Below are 17,217 nucleotides of genomic sequence, written 5' to 3' on the forward strand. Positions count from 1 at the left end.
TGTAGTGTACAAAATCCCATGCAAGGACTGCACAAAACACTACATAGGACAAACAGGAAGACAGCTAACGATCCGCATCCATGAACACAAACTAGTCACAAAACAACATGACCAGTTATCCTTAGTAGCCATACACTCAGATGACAAGCAACATGGGTTCGACTGGGACAACACTATTATTATAGGACAAGCCAAACAGAGAACAGCCAGGGAATTCCTAGAGGCATGGCACTCATCCACAGATTCAATCAATAAGCACATCGACCTGGACCCAATATACTGGCCACTGCAGCGGACAGCTGGAACTGACAATCGGAAGCGGCAGATACAAATCACTATAAATGCCGGAGGAAACATCACAGAAGCGCTTCACAGGAGGCTCCCAATCACTGAGGATGTCACCTATATAGGGGGACGAAACGTCTGCAACACAAATTCCCAGCTCGGCGAACAGAACCACAACAACCAGCACCCGAGCTACAAATCTTCTCCCAAACTTTGAAGGGATTGCAGTGGCCAGAACATTACTTCAAGGAGAAAGTGAGGACTGCAGATTCTGGAGATCAGAGCTGAAAATGTGTTGCTGGTGAAGGGGGGTGATAAACCGCCCCGTGTTTACGATGGAGCAAGGCCCACATCGGGAGAGACCAGCAGTATCCATTTTAAAGCAAACAGTATTCATTCTAAAACAGCAGCTGCCAGCCCGACCACATGATCGGGAGAAGGGGGGCCCAAAGACAGATCCGAATACACACCGGACCAGACACTAGTCAGGACTTCAGACAATGGTCATGACTCACAGATCGAAACCCACCTTATAATCTCGTCAAGGTTCCAACTGACACACACCCATAACCTGATCATGCAAAACAGTCCTACACAAAAGGCAAACACCAAACAAACAGGATGAATCTAACAGACACTTTGGAAGTAACAAAGGCGGGTGCTAGCCTCCAGCCCTCACAGAGAGACAAGCAGATAGCACCCGGACCCATTTACGTAAAGATAAACAGCACACCTTTTGTGTATGCTGCCGACTCTCCGAGGACGGCAGGAAGCTTGACATTCACACATACTCCAGCCATGATTGCCACCATTCACACTCATTCATACCCAATCTCCTACATCCTGACTCATGAAGTATATAACTTGTAACATCGCGCGGGGAACGGGAGAGCGATCGAGATTCGGACCTCGGTTGGTCTCCGCCGGCGTTAAACACTTTAATAAATTACCGATTGTCGAACCGCACTCTGGGCTCGGACTGAGATCATTTCATCCGCGCTAATAATTGGGGGCTCGTCCGGGATGACGACGGCTGCTGGATCTCTGCGAAGGCTCTGGGTGAGTATCTTTACTCTTTTACCTCTCCCGTAAACGTTCCCCGGAGCCCCGCAAGGGACTCCGCTGCCGGCCGTTATCCGAACCTGTGAACAGAGTGGGTCCGGCAGTCAGGTAACGATAGAGTACTCTGTAAGAGTGTGTGTGTGTGTGTGTGAGTGATCCTCCCCGGGTGGGCGATTGGGATCATGAAGCACTGGTAAAGGTGTGCATGAGACCGTTTTGATTTTCGTTTACTGTCATTTATTGTTGATGTATTCTAGTAACTGATGGACTGAATTTCCCTGGACCGACGACTTTAGGCACGAGACCCCGACAGATTGGCCCCCCTGTGTAAAACATCGACAAACAAAGCCTTCCTGGATAACCTCTGCAGTGGGAGTTTAGGGGATCCCATTGTACGTTGAGCCCGGTTTTTATTTTGGCGCCATTCCTTGAGTCCGCGGTAGGGTCTGGAAGGCCTACACGTGCGACAAGACGGGAAGTCCTCCAAACCAGCCCGATGAGCGGAGCCTCTGGGCCAAGCTTTCGCCCATTGCCTCAGCAGTCCCGGGTGGTGGCCTCTGTGGGATTAGCGTGGAGAGGTCTGAGTTCACGCCCCCCCCCCCGGCACACGGGCCCCTGGTTCATGCCCGGTGCTGGCGGGTACACACAGCCGCTGAACTTCAGACGGTGAGAGAAAGACTCACGGGTTTTTTTTTTAGGTTGGGCGCCCTGGTACAGGCCCGCGCCGCACCCTTTTTATTTCATTTTTGTTTTTTTTTAGTGGTCTGCGCTCACGCCGCCCCCCCCCTCTTGCACACGGGCCCCTGGTTCACGCCCGGTGTTCGCGGGGCACGCACGGTCGTTGCGCGTTAGGCAGTGAGAGTGAGACTCACAGTAACCCAGGGTCGCGTGATCGGGTATAGACACGCGCCCCGTTTGTACCTAACCCACACCTGCCTTCGTCGACCCGGGGGCTAGGGTCCGATTTCAGGGAGTGGGCTCCCCGACTGGGAGGTGAATAAGTTAGCGCCAGTGAAATCTCTTGCACTCCCACACTGGTAGTGTTGTATTTCTAAGTCTTTTTTCCATTAAGCCTGCTGCGCCCCCCCCCCTCCCCCCTCCCCCCAACATGGCTGGCTGCGCGGCAGACGATTTAGAATGGGGGCCAGAAGGCTCCCTTACTCGTTTCATTGCCAACGAGAACAAAAAGGTCATCAAGGCTATGCTCCGATCGGGCTGGCGGCCCGCTGACCCACTGGATGCCCAGCAGGAGTGGTGGGTCCATCAGAAAAGGGATAGATACGAGAAAGCCTGCGTCCTTGTGCTTCAGGCATATGTTAGGCTCGCTAACAAGGTCCAACTATACGTGCAAGATAAGCAGAAACAGGCCTCAGAACACATCGAAGCCCAGGCACTTGCCAACGTACAATCCTACCGACATTATCTGAGCCTCCAAGTGCCCCGCCATCCCCCACCTGGGACTGGGAGGGGCTCGTGGACAATGCAGGCCCCCGGGAATCACACGCAAGTCTAGCTCGCGCCGCCCCGTTTAAAGTTGAATATACCCCCGGAGGTGGGGAGAAGGGGAAACCAGCGTGCCAAACCCACAACCCCCGCCTTAAAATGACATACGTCTCCTTAACCCCGGGTGATACCATGAAACTCCTGGACAGGCTCCCCACCCTCAAGCCCCGCTACAACAATGCTGAATTTTGGCAGCGGCTTAGGGAGATGCAGATTTGCCACAATCTCCACAATAGGGACGTGGCTGGTCTGGTCCGGACCAAATTCCCAGAGAACCTGTGGTCCAGGCTCCGATCTGTGCACCAGAATGGGTCCTGGTGCACCGACCTCAGCGACAGCCGTCACGAACAGGAGGCCGCCCTTGCGGACTTTAAGGCCGATGTCAGCGAGGCTCTCGGCCACACGCCGGTCGACTAGAACGCCATTGTGGCCGTCACCCAGAAACCCGGCGAGGGTGCTCATGAATATGGGCCTGTAAGTTCGAGGCCTTCCAGGCACATAGCAGGATCCCCGATGCTGACCGGCAGAACTCTGCATTTATCCAACTATATAAGGACGGGTTAGGCCCCACACACTAGGCTGTCCTCCGGACAGGCCTGGTACCCTACGTCTCTCACGGAGCTCGAGAATTGGGCCATGTCCCTCAATAACCAAGCCCCGGCCACCGTTGCGGCACTGTCGACACCCGGGCCGCTCGTTTGCTACCGCTGCAGACAGACGGGTCACTACAAGTCTAACTGCCCGCTCTCCTTCCGACGCCCCGGAGACCCCGACCCGGGTAAGCACCGGGACCGTTCCCCACCGTGGCATGCCCACCGTCGGCGCCCCTCACACCCCAGCGAACAAGGAACCCCCAAGCAGGGGACCAACGGCAACCCACAGCCGCAAAAACCCCACGAACCCCGCAGCCCTAGCCCGAAGCCTCCCCCCCCCCCCCCTGACTGGGACCAGCTCAGTCGTGGACAGCTGCTTGAGCTCTTACAGCTACTCGCCCGGCGTAAGGACTGAGTAGCGTCAACCCCCGCCGAGGGAGCCGACCCCTGTATCTGGGTTTCTGCATCACTTGGGGGCCGCCGATGCAACATTTTGATAGATACGGGGGCGTCAGTCTCCCTCACCGACCTCGACCTCCCTTCCACCCATCACTCCATTTCCATCACGGGGGTGGGGGGGAAGCTCGGTTGTGGCCCGCCGTAGCGAGGCCACCCTCCTGGAGATCGATGACATTCTACTCCCCGTCCACTTCTGGGTTTGCCCGAACTCGGAAGGGACAATCCTGGGCATTGACCTGCTGGGCGAACTGGGAGCGGTGGTGGACACGTACCACTGGCGCCTCCTATGGACGTCCCGCAAATCCCATAAGAGCGCCCTTGAGGGTAGATGGGTCCCCACTAGATCGGTCGCTGCACTCGCGCCCTGCGTCCCTATCACCCGGGACTGGACCGGAGACGGCGCCTTCGGAACAGTCTGCCAGTTGGTCCTGGAGGTCTGGGCCACAAGCAAGCAGGACTGCGGCCTTGTCCATTCCCCTCCCGAGCGGATACTCGGACCTGTACATCCCCCGCACCAATAGTACCTGATCAAACCCGAGGCGCTGTGTGCCACAGAGATCATTGTGGCCGAACTCACCGGCCGCGGTGTCTTGCGACCCGCGGTGTCCACTACCAACTCCCCCATATGGCCAGTCCCTAAGCCGGATGGGAGCTATCGGCTCACCGTCGATTATACGGCACTCAACCAGGTCACACCTAAAGAGCACCCCATTGTTGCCAGCCAATCCACCATCTTTAACAGCCTAGAGCCTTCCCACCGGATCTTTACGGTCCTGGACGTGGCAAACGGCTTCTGGTCCATCCTGCTGCACCGTGACTCTGAGGAAAAGTTTGCCTTCACGCTGCGAGACAGGCAATACACATGGACCCAGCTGCCACAAGGCTTTCACAACAGCCCCAACATTTTCCACAGGGTCATGAGTCGGACCCTCGAGGAATGCGACCTATCCCCTTACTCTAGCACCCTCTTACAGTACGTGGACGACCTCCTGATTGCGTCCACGGACGCGCGCTCCCACCTGGAGCCCTGATCACCGTCCTGCGCACCCTCGCCTGGGCAGGTTTTAAAATCAGCCCCACAAAGGCCCAGATCGGCCTGGCCACAGTCCGATACCTGGGCCACGACATTAGCCAGGGTAGCAAGACCCTGCCTCCCGATCGTAAGTCGGCCATCGCCGACATGCCACGGCCGGACACGGTCAGGGGTATCCGCTGCGTTATGGGCCTTTTCAACTACTGCCGCGCCTTCATAGCGCATTTCGCCACCATCGCTGAGCCTATCCAGTGCCTGGTGAAGGGGGGTAGGCCCGGGGCAGAGAGGGTGGAGTGGGGCCCCAAGCAAGACGATGCCTACTCCAAGCTAAAAACCCACCTCCTCAGTGCCCCAGCCCTGTGCCTTCCCGACCTCTCTCAGCCCTTTCACGTTTTTTATAACCTGGAAAGGGGGTTCTATAGTGCCGTGGTCACCCGACTCTCCGGGGACCGCATGAAGCCCGTAGGGTACTACTCGACTAAGGAGTCCCCGGTCGTGAGGGGGATGCACCGCTGCGTGCCCGCACTGGACTGCGCTGCGTGGGCGGTCCGTGTGTGCGAGCCGGTCACCATGTCCGGTCAGATCATCCTGCACACTGGACACACTATAGTGGAGCTCCTGAATACGGGATGCCTCCGAACCGTCTCTGACGCCCGTAGGGCAATCTGGGAGGCAGTCCTCCTCCCCCGGGACAAATCCATTAGAATAGTTAGGGACACGGGAATGAACCCCGCGGACGGGATTATAACTGTAGGGGAACCCCACCACTGTCAGGCCATCATGGATTCGGCTGAGGAGGACTACATAGAACATAGAACATAGAACAATACAGCGCAGTACAGGCCCTTCGGCCCTCGATGTTGCGCCGACCGAAGCCTACCTAACCTACACTAGCCCAATAACATCCATATGCTTGTCCAATGCCCGTTTAAATGACCATAAAAAGGGAGAGTCCACCACTGCTACTGGCAGGGCATTCCATGAACTCAACCCGCTGAGTAAAAAATCTACCCCTAACATCTGTCTTATACCTACCACCCCTGAATTTAAAGCTGTGTCCCCTAGTAACAGCTGACTTCATTAGCGGAAAAAGGTTCTCACTGTCAACCCTATCTAAACCCCTAATCATCTTGTACACCTCTATCAAATCTCCCCTAAACCTTCTTTTCTCCAATGAGAAAAGTCCCAAGTGCCTCAGCCTTTCCTCATACGATCTTCCTACCATGCCAGGCAACATCCTAGTAAACCTCCTCTGCACCTGTTCCAGTGCCTCCACATCCTTCCTATAGTATGGCGACCAAAACTGCACACAATACTCCAGATGAGGCCGCACCAGAGTCTTATACAACTGTAATATGACCTCAGGACTCCGGAACTCAATTCTTCTACCAATAAAGCCCAGTACACCATATGCCTTCTTCACAGCACTATTTACCTGGGTAGCAACTTTCAAAGATCTGTGTACATGGACACCAAGATCCCTCTGCTCATCCACACTACCAAGTAGTCTACCATTAGCCCAGTAATCCATCTTCTTGTTACTCCTACCAAAGTGAATGACTTCACACTTAGCTACACTGAATTCCATTTGCCACCTTACTGCCCAGCTCTGCAACTTATCTATATCCCGCTGTAACCTGCCACATCCTTCTTCGCTGTCCACAACTCCACCGACTTTCGTGTCATCCGCAAACTTGCTCACCCAGCCTTCAAGCCCCTCCTCCAGGTCATTTATAAAAATGTCAAACAGCAATGGTCCCAAAACAGATCCTTGTGGAACACCGCTAGTAACTGCACTCCAAGATGAACCTTTACCATCAACTACTACCCTCTGTCTCCTTCCAGCCAACCAATTCCTAATCCAAACCTCTAATGCACCCTCAATGCCATATCTCCGTAGTTTTTGCATTAGCCTGACATGGGGTACCTTATCAAACGCCTTACTAAAATCCATATACACCACATCTATTGCTTTACCCTCGTCCACTTCCTTGGTCACCTACGTTGCCGATAGTCCTATCTCGGACCCCGACCTGGTCCTATATGTTGACGGCTCACGCCGGTTGGTTGAGGGGTCCTACCGGACGGGTTGGGCAGTGGTCGACGACACGGGGGCCACCCGAGACCAGGGGACATTAGACGGCGAAACCTCAGCCCAAGTCGCGGAGCTGGTCGCCCTCACGGCAGCGCTCCGCATGGGAGCGGGCAAGCAGGTGAATATTTTCACCGACAGCCAGTATGCTTTTGGGGTAGTCCATGACTACATGACAGCATGGAGCCGCCGGGGTTTCGTCACGGCCGGCGGCGGCCTCCGTAACTTAGTGGCGGCAGCGCGCCTTCCCCTGCTCGCGGCCGTTGTAAAAATCAAGGCGCACCAGCGGGCCACCACCGCTGAACAGTTGGGGAACCATTGGGCCGGCCAGGCCGCCAAGGCCGCCGCAGGTGCCCCTCTACCCCCCCCCCTCCCCCCCCCCCCGTACGCGCTGCGCCTGTGAATGAAGTCCGGGACGTTAACGTCCTGGAAGTCCAGAATGGCGCTCAGCCCGAGGAAAGGGAGGACTGGAGGGCAAGGGGCGCGATCCCCGACCCCGATGGGGTATGGCGCCGCGACGGCAATGTAGTGGCACCCGCCGCAATCAGAACAACCCAGATACAACTACATCACGAGCCCGACCACGCAGGCCGGGAGGAGACCCTCGCGAGGCTGCAGACCGACTGGTGGTGGCCCGGACTTGGCCGCGACGTGGCCAAGCACTGCCGCCGGTGCATTGTCTGTGCCCAACATAACCCAGGGAGGCCCTTGCGCATTCCTATGGCCCACCAACCACGGCCCAAGGGGGCCTGGGAGAATCTCCAGGTCGACTTCACAGGACCCTTGCCCGCCAGCCGCGGCAAGAAGTACTGCCTGGTCATAGTCAACCACTTCACGCGCTGGGTAGAGGCTTTCCCGACACGGGACTGCACATCAGCCACTGTGGCCAGAATCCTGGCATTCGACATCTTTCCGCGATGGGGGGTCCCCCTCCAGATTGACTCAGACCAGGGAACACATTTCACGGGACGCGTGATGAAACTGGCCTGCCGCCTCCTGGGTATCAGGCAGCGCTTCCATGTCCCCTTCCACCCCCAGAGTTCGGGCATGGTCGAACGCATGAACCGGACCCTCAAAGTGGCGATCGCAAAAGCGATCGCCGAGACCGGTCAGGGCTGGGTGGGCGTCCTGCCCTGCATTCTGATGCGCCTCAGAGCCACCCCAGGCCGTTCCACTGGCCTCACTCCCTTCGAACTCATGACGGGCAGGGCCATGCGACTACCCAAGACCGTCATTGAAGGGGGTGAGGACATGGCCCCACTTAGGGATAGGATGGCCCATTACATCAGACAGCTAGACGCGCAATTGTGGGCCCTCAGACAGACTGCCCGCGATCAACAGGACATCAGGGACCAAACAAAACAGCAGCAACAACCACCTCCCCAACCCCTCCCGGGCATTGGGGACAAAGTCCTGGTCTGGGCCACCCCTGACCGGCCCGGCTTTGCCCCTCGGTGGCTGAGGCCGCACGAGATCATCCTCACCAGCGACACCTGCGCCTGCATCGATATGAAGGGGAAGGGCAAGTGGAAACATTGGTCCAAACTTAAACCTTTCCCCCAGGGCCCAACTGGACGGACGACAAAGACTTAGTCTGTGGTCCCCGTCCCTAACCACACGGGGCCAATGTGTGGAATGGCTGGAACATCAGCCCAGCCACCTGACTGGCAGCCACCACCGACTTATTCCCCTGCTCACCCGCACTCCCCCGACATACCTGACGAGATTTTAACATTTTCTCCCCTGACAGCAACAGTGGTCCGGGGTGGGGGCCGCAGAACACATGTACGTTTACTGATCATACACCCTGACGAGGGTGTCTCTCTCTCTCTCTCCCTTTCTCTTTTCTTTCACAGATCATGTCCCACCGGTGAACCGTCCTCCACCTCCTCCTCTTCGCCATAGGACTTGTACCCTCCCCTGTTCCACATCAAGAACATTGGAGTAATACGGGAAAACACCTCCCTCAAATATATTTTGTCACACGACACAGCCATCTCCTGAGACGGTGCAGTGTACGCGGTGCTGCTTGCAGGCTGCAAACAGCGAGGGGCAATCACAATCTGCCCCCACCCCTTACGGCGGAGTGAAACAGCGGAATACGGGTTCAACTGTACACAGGGCTGCACCCTTGAGATCGAACCCACGGGTCCCCACTTCACTAGGGCGGGGTATTGTGGCAGGGGACAATATTGTGTCCCTACCCTTGAAACGTCCTTCTGGTTCAACAGACTGCAATGCCCGATTCCCCAGCACGAGTTCTGCCTCACCCCTAGGGGCCCAGTGACGATTGGACAAGACCATATCTCGGAGGTCCGACGTCGGGACCCCGAGTCTATACAGGCCGCCGACGAATTCAGGAACACCCTTAGGGAGTACCAGGAGCCCGAACAAGACCCCATCCCACATTTGGCCGAGGTCTTGCGGGAACTTAGGATACAGGTGGGACACTCAGTAAAACTATACCATCAATTACAAGCCCATATTAAAGACCTAGAGGAGGATGCAGAGACGGCTCTGCAGACCCAGGGCTGGGCCCAGAGGGTTTGGAACTGGGGCCTGAATGTCAACATACACCCCTGGGTCAGAATCATCTCCCATGCCATCGTGGGGGTACAGTTACTGCTAGCTCTGGCCTGGCTCCTGGTGGCATGTCACTCATGCCGCCAACATAAGAAACGAAAGGCCAGAAAGGCCATGCTCCACGCTATGGACTCCCGGCGAGTAATCAGATACCACGAGCTCACGGGGCTCGAACTAATGTAATCAACTCCCGGGACTATCCAAAGGCCCCATGACTGCAGCATGATGGCCGGAGGAATGTACCGGGCAGGGTGACAGCTTTTAAGATGTCAGCTTCGGGGGTGTGGACGTGGCCAACCCCTTGCCGAAAGGGGGGACTGAAGGGGGGTGATAAACCGCCCCGTGTTTACTGTGGAGTAAGGCCCACATCGGGAGAGACCAGCAGTATCCATTTTAAAGCAAACAGTATTCATTCTAAAACAGCAGCTGCCAGCCCGACCACATGATCGGGAGAAGGGGGGCCCAAAGACAGATCCGAATACACACCGGACCAGACACTAGTCAGGACTCCAGACAATGGTCATGACTCACAGATCGAAACCCACCTTATAATCTCGTCAAGGTTCCAACTGACACACACCCATAACCTGATCATGCAAAACAGTCCTACACAAAAGGCAAACACCAAACGAACAGGATGAATCTAACAGACACTTTGGAAGTAACAAAGTGGGGTGCTAGCCTCCAGCCCTCACGGAGAGACAAGCAGATAGCACCCGGACCCATTTACATAAAGATAAACAGCACACCTTTTGTGTATGCTGCTGACTCTCCGAGGACGGCAGGAAGCTTGACATTCACACATACACCAGCCATGATTGCCACCATTCACACTCATTCATACCCAATCTCCTACATCCTGACTCATGAAGTATATAACTTGTAACATCGCGCGGGGAACGGGAGAGCGATCGAGATTTGGACCTCGGTTGGTCTCTGCCAGCGTTAAACACTTTAATAAATTACCGATTGTCGAACCGCACTCTGGGCTCGGACTGAGATCATTTCATCTGCGCTAACAGTGTCATTGAAGTACATGGATGGAATTTTTAAATTAATGATGTCTCAAAGGTAGTTCCCATTTTATCATCTTGTGCAATGTACATCATAAAAAACAAAATACAACCAAATCAACATAGCGCAGTCTTCATGTCAGCTCGTGAGAAAATAGTTATGTTTACGGAGCTCTGAAGTTAACAGAGATGAGCCTTTCTAAATGCCATAGTTCAGGTGACTATCTACTGTTTGTGAAGATCAAATTAAAAGTTTTACCACAGTAATTCAAAAATTGCTGAAAATATAGAAAGGATTGTCAGTAACTAGTTGTCTTTACAGCTGGTACAGACTTTAACATGGCAATGAGTGGCACCCGTCAGTAACTACATGTACAACAGGACCACTGGAATATTTTGCAAAGTCAGGGCATGTAACATCTTTATCATTGGTTCAATCCATTTGTAATTGTTTCACCATTTTATGGGTCAAGATTCTTTAAAGGAACATTCTGCTGGTGTTCATGCCCATTGGGGATCTGTAGATTGTTGTTGGGTTTTGCATTCTGTACATTATAATGTCCTCTTTTATGGGCACTGTATTTCCAGTACAAGGCCATCAGTGCAATTATCAACAATACTGCTGCTATCACCGCCACGACTAGTATTATCCATCTTAAACCTATGAAAACAAAGAAAGAAAAGATACACAAATCATTAACAGTCCAGGGAAATATATTGATTGCAATATGCCCGAGGATCTCCAAAATCTGTGGATTACAAACAAAGGGTATTTTCCGATGGAATGTCCCGTGTGTTTTATTCAGCTCTTTCATGGCTGTTTTCCTGCTTGTATTCTTCGCCTTCTTTCATTCTTCCCACATCACACCCCACTCCTTGGCAGTCTGCTCTCAACTCACTGTCAGTTCCCTATTTACATTCCGCAGGAATTTCACACTGGTAAGTAAATTTAATGTAATGTTCCACACATGTGATTTCTTTTAAGGTGGTTCAGAATTTCCAGAAATCTTAATTATTCTCTGTCTCTTACATTGCGATTAGCATGATGAAATCTCCTGTCTTTCTTTAAGTTTCCAACCCTAATATTCATTTGTATTTTCCCCGAGACACTGATTTGAGCTGCTGTGTTTGCAGTACCTCCAGCTTGTACTTTTTCACTGATTTTCCCTGTTGCTCCCATCACAATGAGAAGTGAAGCCCAGAGACATGTGCTGTACTCACTGATCTGCCAAAACTCTGCTCCATGGAGTCGTAATGCGTGGATTCACAGTCCTCCTCCTCCTACCTTGGGGTTATTCCCCAGGCAGGTGGGGCAAACACAGAGCAGGAGGACACAAAGAGGAATACATGCAAGAGATTCTCACTCTGAACCACCCGTACCCAATGTACCAGGGGCCAGTTACACAGCAGCATTGTTAGAGGCAGGCAACAGTTTATCCATTTGTCCCATTGTCAGGAAGGGTGCAGTAAAACAGGAGCTCAAACTAGTCATGACAATAGAAATATTAGATTCTGACCTTTGACCCTGAGGTCCACTTCCTTCTCATCAACTCCATATTGATTGGTAGCTCTACATTTATAAATTCCTCGATGCTCTGAGGTTACGTACGGAATGTGCAGAAATCCAGACGGACCAATCTCAATGTTGCTGCCATTACTGGGATTTACCCACTCTAATGTAGGTGAGGGTCTTCCATTGGACTTACAGCTTATTGTAATTTCATCACCTTTAGTAGTTTCTACTGGAACGCCTGACATGGTTTTGCTATTTACCGATATGGTCATGATTGTGTCTCGTGGTTTATCTGGAAAAGAGAAGAAAAAGATGAAAATAGGCAGGCAGACCCACAGGATCACTGATACAGCTCCCAACATGGCTTCAATTAACAGGATGTCCAGACCTCCCACATACCGTGCTGTCATCTATCTTCCAACAATCATTTCAGAACAGGTGAATCTCTGCAGTCGTGTTACAGCCTGGGACGTATTTACAGTCATCTGTTATTATGAGGTATGTTCACAGTGAAATGCAGTCATTGTGTTAATATTAATTCAGCATTACAACTACTGGAACTCATGGTCTAAGAATATCGCACAATGTTCACGGTGCTTGGAATATAGGGAGATTCAAAGATTCAATTTCCTGGATTCTGTTGCTCACACAAAATAGTTGCATTTAGAGATGAGGTTTTAGATCCGTGCTCATTTTTGACCATGCACACGTACAGTCCCCCATGCTGCATTTGAACAGATGGGATGTAGAGTATCTCTCTGCTTTCCATTTTCCCATCTTTGATCCAGACCCTTTGGGGATCTGGGTTCCCTTGCCCGTGACATGTTAAATTCTGTGATTCCCCTTCAATCCAGTTTTCTTGAGCTTTAAAGATCTCTGCTTTTGCTGGTGCATCTGTAAAGTTCATTCCAATCAAAAATTAAATTATGATACTGAACAACTCAAAGTTCAAATATTCTTCAAATTTAATGTTTAGAATAAAATTGGTTTCTATTTTAAAACCCAGAATCAGTATCTAACAGTACCAGGCAAAGTAAAGCACAGGATAAAAGGTGGAATAACCTGCTCTGAATTCTGTGGAGTTCTGAGAGCTGCTTTTCAGAAATTTCATAATTATTTTGGGTTTCTGTTGGGATCCTGAGTAATTGAGGGAAAAAATGGCCAATACATTTTAGTAAGGAGCTCTTGTCATAGAATAATTTTAAGTACTGGGATATGACCTGAGATAGGGGTAATATAAAGAGCAGCAAAGGGAAAGCATTCCTAGACTGTGTTCAGGAGAATTTTCTCCAGCCTAAGTGTCCAAACCGATAAGAAAGGAGCAAGTGTCAGTGGGAGAACATTGAGGGCTCAGTGAATATTGTATCATCAGGACAATGGCAGAAAATGACATTGGTCAATCCAGAGTAAGAATATTCAACTGGGGGAGAGTGGCCTTCAGTAGGGCAAGAACACAGCAGGATCAAGTGAACGACAACCTAAGGTTCATGGGAAAGTCAATGGCTGAACAATGAGCTGTCTTCAGAGAAGAAATGGTCTGGGCACAGTCAAGGTAAATCCACACAAATGGGAAAAGGGAGACAAACAAATGCAGAGCTCCCTTGATATCAAAGGAGATGGATATTCAGTGTGTTTATGACGTGTGTCAGGTAGTAATTGCAGTTGAGAACCAAGTACAATACAGAAGGCTCAGAAGTGATGTTAAAAAGCAAAGTGAGAAACAGATTATGTGGACTGACATTGAACATAAAGAAAATCTGGATATCACTGACAGGCACATCTAAAATAAAAACACAGAACATTACAGCGCAGTACAGGCCCTTCAGTCCTGGATGTTGCACCAACGTGTGAAACCAATCTGAAGCCAATCCAACCTACACTATTCCATTTTCATCCATATGTTTATCCAATGACCATTTAAATTCCCTTAAAGTTGTTGAGTCCACGACTGTTGCAGGCAGGGTGTTCCACACCCCTATTACTCTCTGAGTAAAGAAACCACCTCTGATATCTGTCCTATATTAGGTTAGGTGAATTAGCCATGCTACATTCCCCATAGTCAGGGGTAAAATGTAGGGTAGGGGAATGGGTCTGGATGGGTTTCTCTTCAGAGGGTCAGTGTTAACTTGTTGGGTTGTTAACTTGTTTCCATACTGCAGATAATCTAATCTAACCTATATCTTTCATTCCTCAATTTAAAGCTACATTCCATCGTGTTACCAATCACCATCTGAGGAAAAAGGCTCTCACTGTCCATCCTATCTAACCCTCTGATTATCTTATATGTCTCAATTAAGTCACCTCTCAACCTTCTTCTCTCAGTAACAAAAACAGCCTCAAGTCCCTCAGCCTTTCCTCGTAAGACCTTCCCTCCATACCAGGCAACCTCTTTGTAAATCTCTGAACCCTTACCAAAGCTTCCATATTCTTCCGAGAATGCAGTGACCAGAACTGTACAGAAATACTCCAAGTGCAGCCACACCAGAGTTTTGTACAGCTGCAACATGATCTCATGGCTCTGAAACTGAATCCCTCTACCAATAAAAGGTAACACACTGTATGCCTTCTTAACAACCCTGAAAATGTGTTGCTGGAAAAGCGCAGCAGGTCAGGCAGCATCCAAGGAGCAGGAGAATTGATGTTTTGGGCATAAGCCCTTCTTCAGGAAGCTCATGCCTGAAACGTCGATTCTCCTGCTCCTTGGATGCTGCCTGACCTGCTGCGCTTTTCCAGCAACACATTTTCAGCTCTGATCTCCAGCATCTGCAGTCCTCACTTTCTCCTTCTTAACAACCCTATCAACCTGGGTGGCAACTTACAGGGATCTATCTACATAGACACCAAGATCTCTCTGCTCATCTACACGACCAAGAAAATCACCATTAAGTCCAGTACTCCGCATTCCTGTTGCTCCTTCCAAAGTAAAACACCTCACACTTTTCCACATTAAACTCTATTTGCCACCTCTCAGCCCAGCTCTGCAGATTATCTATGTCCCTCTGTAACCTGTAACATCCTTCGGCACTATCCACAACTCCATGAACCTTAGTGTCATCTGCAAATTTACTAACCCATCCTTCTACGCCCTCATCCAGGTCATTTATGAAAATGACAAACAGCAGTGTCCCCAAAACAGATCCTTGTGGTGCATGCTAGTAACTGAACTCCAGGATGAACATTTCCCATCACACTCTGTCTTCTTTCAGCTCGCCAGCTTCTCATCCAAATCGCTAATTCACCCTTTATCCCATAACTCCACATTTTCTGTGGGGAATCTAATCAAACGCCTTACTGAAATCCATCGACACCACATCAACCGCTTTACTGTCATCCACCTGTTTGGTCACCATCTCGAAGAACTCAATAAGATTGGTGAGGCACGACCTGCCCTTCACAAAACTGTGTTGACTATCCCTAATCAATTTATTCCCTTCTAGATGATTATAAATCCTATATCTTTTAGCTCTTTCCAACACTTTACCCACAATTAAAACATGGCTCACTGGTCTATAATTACCAGGGTTGTCTCTTCTCCCTGGAGAAAGTGAGGACTGCAGATGCTGGAGATCAGAGAAGAAGGGCTGATGCCCGAAACGTCGATTCTCCTGTTCCTTGGATGCTGCCTGACCTGCTGCGCTTTTCCAGCAACACATTTGCAACTCTTGTCTCTTCTCCCTTACTTGAACAAGAGGGCAACATTTGCTATCTTCCAGTCTCTGGCACTATTCCTGTAGACAGTGCCAATATAAAGATCAATGCCAAAGATTCTGCAGTATCCTGCCTGGTTTCCAGAGACTCCTAGGATAAATCTATCCAGCCCAGGGAACTTATCTATTTTCACACTTTCCAGAATTGCTAATACCTCCTCCTTGTGAACCTCAATCCCATCCAGTTTTGCAGCCTGTATCTCAGTATTCTCCTCGACAACATTGTCTTTTTCCAGTGTGAATACTGATGAAGAGGGTGGTGAAAGGAGGATTAGGAACACTGAAAGAGATTTACCTTTAGGGGAAAGTGGCATGGCTAAGGTGTTCAACTATTTTTCTATTTCTGTCTTTACCAAAGAGGTAGATGCTGCCCAGGCCATAGTGACAGAGGAGGAAATTTCATCACTTTGAATGGTTTATATTTGATAAAGAGGAACTTTTCGATAAGCTGTCAATATGTAAAGGTGAAAAGTCCCAGGACCAGATGAAATGCTTCCAAGGACATTGAAGGAAGTGAGAATTGAAATTGCAGAGGCACTAGCAATAATCTTTCAATCTGGCCTGGATTTGAGGACAGTGCTTGAAGATTTCAGAATTGCAAACCTTCTTCAAAAAGGTTGTAAAGATTGAACCAGCAATTATAGACTCATCAGTTAAACTTTGGCAATGCGAAAGAATTGCTGATAAAATAATTAATCATCACATGGAAATACTTTGTAGATGTGGAAGAATCTGCATGGATTTTTTTTTTAAGAGGGTCACTTTAGCTCAGTTGGCTGGATGGTTGGTTTGTGAAGCAGTGTGATACCAACAGTCTGGATTCAATTCCCGTCACCAGCTTTGGTTACGATGAAAGACTCTCCTTTTCAGAATCTCCCCTCATCAGGAGCATGGTGATCCTCAAGGTATATCACCATGAGTCATCTCTCTCTAAGGGGAGAGCAGCCCTTTGGTCTGGTCAGACAATGTTGACACGATAATATCAACAATAAAATAAAGGGAAAGTATGTCTAAGTAACTTGGAGTAGTTTAAAGACTCTAATAGAAATAGTTGATGCAGACAAAGCTGTTGAAAAGGTGTACAGGCTTCCAAAAGGTGTTTGATGTACCACGCAACAGATGTTTGAGGAAAGTGATAGATCATGGAATAAAAGGGACTATACCAATGAGGATACAAACTTGGCTGAGTGACATGAAACGGAGAGTAACAGTTACTGAGTACTTTTCAAGCAGGAAGGCTTGTGGTAGAGTTCCCCATGGTGTGGTATAAATACCTCTAATTGTATTGTTGTAAATGTTCTAGATCTTGTGTAAGGGACAATTCCAAAATGCATTCATGTCACAAAATGTGGAAGCATTGTAAACTATAAGGAG

General features: G+C 50.3%; 1 protein-coding gene across 2 annotated transcripts in view; it reads right to left on the minus strand.

Moving 5' to 3' along the window:
* Positions 1 to 10,656: 10,656 nt before the first annotated feature.
* The window catches only part of LOC140468206 (intercellular adhesion molecule 5-like), a 29,681-nt gene continuing 23,120 nt past the window's right edge, over positions 10,657 to 17,217 (minus strand). The window contains exons 6-8 of one of the 2 annotated variants that reach the window (XM_072564446.1): positions 12,785 to 13,030; positions 12,141 to 12,428; positions 10,657 to 11,284 (exon numbers count right to left, since the gene is read on the minus strand). In XM_072564446.1, coding sequence (XP_072420547.1) covers positions 11,085 to 11,284; positions 12,141 to 12,428; positions 12,785 to 13,030 — 734 coding nt within the window. In that variant the 3' untranslated portion in view covers positions 10,657 to 11,084. The remainder of the gene's footprint in view (positions 11,285 to 12,140; positions 12,429 to 12,784; positions 13,031 to 17,217) is intronic. The other variant, XM_072564447.1, reaches the window with a different exon arrangement.

The sequence above is a fragment of the Chiloscyllium punctatum genome, chromosome 46 (genome assembly GCF_047496795.1).
Source record: "Chiloscyllium punctatum isolate Juve2018m chromosome 46, sChiPun1.3, whole genome shotgun sequence".
Classification (NCBI taxonomy): domain Eukaryota; kingdom Metazoa; phylum Chordata; class Chondrichthyes; order Orectolobiformes; family Hemiscylliidae; genus Chiloscyllium; species Chiloscyllium punctatum.